Raw genomic sequence first — 7,334 nt, 5'->3', positions numbered from 1 at the left:
TGTCGGAATATGTTAAAAACTGCTGCATTTTATAAGCTTTCTAACCATATGCTACACTATTGAGATTTAAATAAATAAATTGAGGTAGTTGATAATAACAGGTTACCATAGCTAACTTGCGTCATCAGTAAGTAGTATTGTTGGGTGTTTTGTTGTAATCTATAGTATGTTTTCTGTCATATCCTTTAGTCTATCTTGACTTCATATGATTTAGTTAATAATTCAAATAATATTTCAAATAAGGTCAAGACAGATGATAATTGTTTTTCAATGTTTACATTTTACTTTATTATAGTTAATCATAACAATTTTTAATAAAAGAGTTTCTTCAAATGTGTGCTTATTATGAACTCTAATTCAAAGTCACAACAATTATTTGGCGACGAAGGAAAAACAGAATTATTACATGTAAGATTACTAAATTTTTCAGAATTTGTGTTCAAATTATTTTGTATTCAAAATGAATGCAGATCAGTTCAATCAATTCCTTACTATCTTTCAAGAACAACAAAGACAACAGCAAGAAAACCAGAACAAGTTTATTAAAGAAGTATTAGAAACTGTCTTAAAACAGAATGATCAACAGACTGAGATACCTCGGGTCAACTACTCAAATGTGGCTCCTTTTGAAAACTATGATCCAAAGAAAGAAAAATTTACATGTTACCTAGAACGTTTTGAAAATTATTACACCATGAAAGGCCTAACAGACTCAACTAAGATTGGACAGCTACTGTGCATCTCTATCGGCAGTGATCATTATAACAATCTTAATTCTTTTCTAGGCCCCGAGAAACAATTGAAAAGTCTCAACTATGATGAGCTTATCACAGCATTCAAGCAGTTATTGATTCCTAAGAAGAACGTTGTAGTATCTCAACACTATTTTCTAAATGTATTTCAAAAAGAACACCAATCAATAACAGAATTCGTGGCTTCCCTACAACGTGATATTGCTGAGTGTGAATTTTCTGTCAAGTGTTCATGTGACCAGACAGTTTCAATTGCCGAAGTTTTCCTGAGAGCCCAGTTTATTCGAGGTTTGCGAGATGACTGGCTACGAGAACAAATTCTACAGTCAACTGAAACTACTTTTGAAGGAATCCTTACCAGAACAATCGCCCTCGAAGCATCAAAAATTGAATCCAGGGAACTGTCTAAACGTTCACATTCAAGTAATGCAAAATTCAATATATGTGACGATGTGAATGAAGTTTCACATAAAGCAAGGAAATCTCAATTCCAAACCGGTAATCGACCTTCCAGACAGCAACAGGGTCACTCCTCACGCTCTCGAAAACGTCCAGATCTGAAATCTCTTGGAATTGGTAATCTTTGCTTCAGGTGTGGAAAAGACAATCACCAAGCATCCGAGTGCCGCACCGACAAATCTAAGCTCAAGTGCAACAAATGTAACAAGCAAGGACACATATCTAAAGTGTGCATTTCGACCCTTATCGCAGAACAGAAGAAAATCAATTCTCCCAGTGCAGCCAACTACATCCAGTGCTGTTCTCCTACAGAGTCTACATCGAAATTTTCTGATTACGGACTAAATAAAGTAACTAATGTAAATTCAAGCCCAAAGTTACTAGATCTGTTTGAAGTAAATAACGATTCAGACAAATACATGATCACAGTTAATCTCAATGGTAAACCACAACAATTCGAAGTAGACACAGGAGCAAAATTCTCACTTCTAGCTAAAAATGATTTCGACAAACTCAAATTGGACATTCCATTGGAAACAACTAACATTGCTTTCAGAACTTACTCAGGTAATATTATCAAACCTGAAGGGAAAGTGAAAATAAATGTTACTTACTGTGGACGTTGCGTCAAAGAGGAACTCCACATAGTTCCAACAGGACACGAAGCACTCTTGGGACGTCAATGGATAAGAGCCCTAGGAATCGAACTGAACAAATTGAATGAAGACACAAATCAAAGCACTCAAATTTCCCAAATCAAAAGAATCCAGTCTCCTGAAGAAATCTTTCAGTCTTTTTCCAACATTTTTGAAGAGAAAATTGGATGCGTTCCAGACTTCAAAGTGTCATTACAGCTTCGAAATGGTGCAAAACCTATTTTTGTTAAGGAACGAAATGTCCCACATGCTTTAACCGACCGAGTGAACAAGGAATTGGACACACTGGAAAAAGAAGGGATCATTTCACCCGTGGAGGCCAGCGATTGGGGATCGCCACTGGTTGTCATTCCTAAACCAGACGGTGGTGTCCGCCTCTGCGTCGATTACAAATGCGGTGTCAACGAGCGTCTAATTCAAGCAAATCATCCTATAAGGCGTATTGATGATGTTATTGACAGTTTGCGCAATTCAAAATACTTTTGCAAACTTGACCTCTACAAAGCCTATTTACATCTCCAGGTGGATGAAGAATCTAGCATGATACAGACAATGACGACTCACAGAGGTACTTATAGAGTACATAGACTCAGTTTTGGCATCAAAACTGCACCATCAGAATTCAACCGCATACTCTCTCAGATCTTAAAGGGGTTACGTAAGACAGAAGCATATTTTGATGACATTATTGTGCATGGTTCGACCATTGAAGAATGCAGTGAAAATTTACAAGCCTGTCTACAGAGACTCTCTGATTACAATTTACATGTCAACAGAAACAAATGCTCATTTTTTCAAGAAAAAATTGAGTATTTAGGACGAGTCGTAGAGTTCAACAAAATTAGTAAATCTCCAACAAAAATTCAAGCAGTCCAACAGATGCCTCGCCCGTCCAATACTGAAGAGGTCAAACGTCTACTCGGACTTGTGTCGTACTACTCACGTTTCATCCCTGATGCTTCAACTATCACATATCCTCTGCGACGTCTGTTACAGAAAAATATGAAATGGGAATGGAATTCATCCTGTGAAGCAGCATTTTTACAAATCAAATCAGAGCTCTGCAGTGATCGAGTTCTCGTACCTTTCGATCCGGCTCTCCCTCTAGTACTAACTACAGACGCCAGCCCTACAGGACTTGCAGCCGTGCTTAGTCATGTCACAGAAGGAGAAGAAAAGCCCATTGCATATGCTTCTCGTTCTCTTACAGTTTCTGAAAGAAATTACAGTCAATTAGACCGTGAAAGCCTCGCTATTATTTTTGGCGTGTCACATTTCTACTATTACCTTTTTGGGGCTCACTTCACACTAGTAACTGACAATGCACCCATTTCACGGATTTTCCAGCACAACAAAGCACTCCCTCAAATGACATCAGGACGTTTACTCCGATATGCATCTTACTTATCCGGCTTCAACTACACATTAAAATTCAAACCTGGCAAGGAAAATGAAAATGTTGACTGCCTCTCAAGAGCTCCACTTCAGCAAGTAAATTCGACTGTTGATGAAATCATTGCCAATGAAGTCAACCAAGTATACGAACAAATGATTTTCGAGATGTCAGATGAACACATAACCGCTTCAACAATAAGGAGTGAAACAGAAAAGGATCAAGACTTATCAAGAATTGTAAAAGATCTAAAAAACAAGTCTGATGAAACAGAATATACATTGGTTGACGGGATTTTATTTCGCCAAGATCGTGTAATTATTCCAAGAAGCTTACGACCATCAATCTTAAATGAACTTCATTATACCCACCTAGGTATAACAAAAATGAAACAGCTGGCCCGCCGCTACGTCTACTGGCCCAGTATCGACAAAGAAATAGAACGTATTGTCAAAGGATGTGAAAAATGTGCTCTCACACGTCACAGCCCTCCCAAAGTTCCAGTACATCCCTGGGATACACCACAAGAGAATTGGGAAAGGGTTCATATCGACTATGCAGGACCGCTTGATAATACATATTTTCTCATGTGTGTTGATGCAAAATCTAAATGGGCGGAGGTGAAAATCATCAAAGACTCACCTACTAGTGCGAACACAATTAATCTTTTAGAAGGAATTTTCTCATGTCATGGGTATCCTCAAGTACTCGTTTCAGATAATGCTACCATTTTCAAAAGTGATATTTTTCAAAATTACTGCAAAACAAACGGTATTTTCCAGAAATTCATCGCTCCAGGGCATCCGGCAACAAACGGTTTAGCCGAGAGATCAATCCAAACACTAAAGAATCGCCTGAAAGCAGTCTCAACTGACCAAACTCCAATCCAAACCAAAATTCAAAATATTTTACAAAGGTACAGAGCAACACCGCTAGCTTGTGGTCAGTCCCCGGCGGAACTCTACCTGCACAGAAAAATAAGGATAAGACTAAATGCCATTTTCCCGTACAAACCTCAACCTTCAACTACACAGTCTTCACCTGCACGTTCACTATATGTGGGGGAGAGGGTACAGGTCAAACTTTTCATCAATAATAAAAACATATGGCAGTTTGGTCAAGTAAAGAAGAGGCTTGGGAAAAGACACTATCTCGTAGTTCTCGACTCATCTGATAGAATCCTGAAGAGGCACATCAATCAACTACGCCCAACGCTGGTACAGAGTCCAAAAACGAAAAATGTTACATTCGGACCAACGCAGTTGTTTGATGTTCCCAGAATTCCAAGACGACCAGAAATACATAGGAATCCAGATCCAGTTGCAGCTCCAGAACCAAGGCAACCAGAAGAACAATCTCCAGCAGAAAGAGCTCAAGCTGAGAATGTCATACCACATCGTGAGCAAGCTGATAATACCAACGCCAGACCACAGCGTAAACGTCACATGCCCTCAAGATTTAGAGACTACCAGATTTGATTGAAAAAGATTGTTCTTAATTAGTGGGGAAGACTGTCATATCCTTTAGTCTATCTTGACTTCATATGATTTAGTTAATAATTCAAATAATATTTCAAATAAGGTCAAGACAGATGATAATTGTTTTTCAATGTTTACATTTTACTTTATTATAGTTAATCATAACAATTTTTAATAAAAGAGTTTCTTCAAATGTGTGCTTATTATGAACTCTAATTCAAAGTCACAACATTTTCTGTGACTATATTATGCAGTGTCGTGATCATTAGTGTAATTGTTGAATCATACACATTTAATTAAATTCCTTTAATTTACTTGTACTTATTACTGACTTGCTCAAAATTATCAACCCAACTTAGTTTTTATGTTTTCTTAATTTTGAACCAAGCAAAATTGTTTAGAAAGCTAAATTGCCGCGCCGTAGTTCTACGCCCAACCATGAGCTCAGGGAAATGAAATCTATCATTATCGTTATCTACTGAAATTTGTTATTCGATGACAAGCTTGATTTTCTCAATCAATAATAAATCTTATCGACGATTAGCTTAACTATTCTGAAGCGACACTCTACAAAGTCTTGTATGTAATAAGCTAAATCGTTTTCTACATCTAACAAATATAATCTACAAAATTCCATACACCATACTGCCATACACCTTTCCAAATCTTATCTATAGCTAAACTGTCCTGGAAAACTACCCTATTCTGCTCCAAAATAAAATGATATATGTACATATCAGACGTAATTAAACTCAGCCATAGCGAATCACAATCGATCATTATTTTAGAATAATGATGCAGTGTACGCAGCGAAATGCCAGCAAAAGCTTACATTGTGTTGTTATGTAAAGACTGCATGTATGGCTCAATACAGCTTACAGTTTCATCCATACTTATCCTGACTCTCACGTAAGCTGTAAGCTGTAATCCTCTATAACGAGATGTGACGTCACACCGCTATGTCATGTGCACTGAACCACTGAACCTCATGTCAATATCCACCCTGTCCTAACGTTTGGTATGTTTTACTATGGTAATTCACAATTTGCCATGAAGTTTTGTACGATAATTATATTTTTCTTCCTTTCTGGAACGCGTATTACTATTATGGCCAATAGAGATGGGGACCGAACTGCACGTGTTTTTACCCAAATATGGAGGGTTCTCTTATAATGGACTTATATTCCTTAGTAGCTTTGTTTTAAGACATGCTCACTATTAATCGAGGACCATTTATTAAAAATTTAAGGATATATGAGTCTAGTTTATTACCGTCATCTCGGGATCACACCGGTGGCCTTTAGGTTATTCCGCTAGCAATATAACCACTCTACTGATAGATTCTGTGTACACTTAAGTTATATTTTCATAGTATAATTGCTCAAAATACATTAGGTACTTGCGTTCAAATAAAATCTACAGCTTATTGTTATATTGTTATTTAATTGATTTTTCTTTGATTAAATGTTGTTGTTAACAATTTGCATTTGTGTTTAAAGTGAGTTCCTTATGTTAAGTATGCGATTCTAATGTTATGTGCTTAATCTGTACCATTAATATTAGTGAGTTAAGTGGTGGATGGATTTCACAACCATTATTTTACTAGAGACCGTTGTATTTAACCCCAACGGGCTCTGTTGCTAGTGATATATATTTTAAGTTACTAATTTTGTCTTATGTAGCAATTTTATAATTCTGCAATAATTGTCTTTAACTGTAATATCTTCAGTAAGTTTGTTACATATAAGTTTTAACATTCTGCTTTAATCATGCTTCAACATCCGTGAGTTATTAACGTTAAGGGACAACACTGGTAATCACTGGTTCATCTATTTTAAAGGTAAATTACTAACTTTTTATTGATTACAGCGATACTCTTTGCTAACGACAGTTCTTTGAGGAGGTCCTCTGGTCGTTTAAGTGGCAGTTTATTATTACACTGCCTATTAAGTGTCGTCGACCGACGCAAGTTTTGACATTTAAAGGCCACTAGGGTGGGGGGGGGATGGATCAATGACGTCGCCGCTAACTTGTCTTCAATAAACATTGCTCTGCACCTGCACCGAAGGTTATTATAAGCTAAACTTTACTGCACATCTAAGAATTGTTATCAACAGAAAACTTATTGACTATCATCTAAAACGCTAAACTCTTCTCCACCTCTATGAAATCTTATATTAAGTAAAAGATAATAACTTTTTATCTTCTAACAAATCTTATCTTGAGTAAACTTAATTGTTCTGCACACCTTTCCAAGTCTGCTCTGCAATAAACTTAACTGTTCTGCACCTACACCGAAGGTTATCATAAGCTAAACTTTACTGCATATCTAAGAATTTTTATCAACAGAAAACTTATATTAAATATCATCTAAAACGCTGAACTCTTCTCCACCTCTATGAAGTCTTATCTTTAGTAAAAGATAATAACTTATCTTCTAACAAATCTTATCTTCAGTAAACTTAATTGTTCTGCACACCTTTCCAAGTCTGCTTTGCAATAAGCTAAAGTGTTCCACCGTGGCCGTGGTTCCGCCTTCCGTAAAGTGTTATCTACGATATAACTGTTCTCACTACTACAACGTCATCTAGATTTA

The 7,334-nt window shown here is 36.7% G+C and overlaps 1 protein-coding gene across 1 annotated transcript; it reads left to right on the top strand.

The window, feature by feature from the left end:
* The first annotated feature begins 460 nt into the window (after positions 1–460).
* Positions 461–4,738, top strand: LOC128984466 (uncharacterized protein K02A2.6-like). Its single transcript, XM_054403787.1, has one exon. The coding sequence runs from the start codon at positions 461–463 to the stop codon at positions 4,736–4,738; it is 4,278 nt and encodes a 1,425-aa protein (XP_054259762.1).
* The last annotated feature ends 2,596 nt before the right edge of the window (positions 4,739–7,334 follow it).

Source organism: Macrosteles quadrilineatus, unplaced genomic scaffold (genome assembly GCF_028750875.1).
Source record: "Macrosteles quadrilineatus isolate MER2022 unplaced genomic scaffold, UCM_ALF_1.0 Scaffold_2__2_contigs__length_208266976, whole genome shotgun sequence".
Classification (NCBI taxonomy): domain Eukaryota; kingdom Metazoa; phylum Arthropoda; class Insecta; order Hemiptera; family Cicadellidae; genus Macrosteles; species Macrosteles quadrilineatus.
Note: the sequence above shows the minus strand (reverse complement) of the source record. Positions and strands in the feature narration are given on the sequence as shown.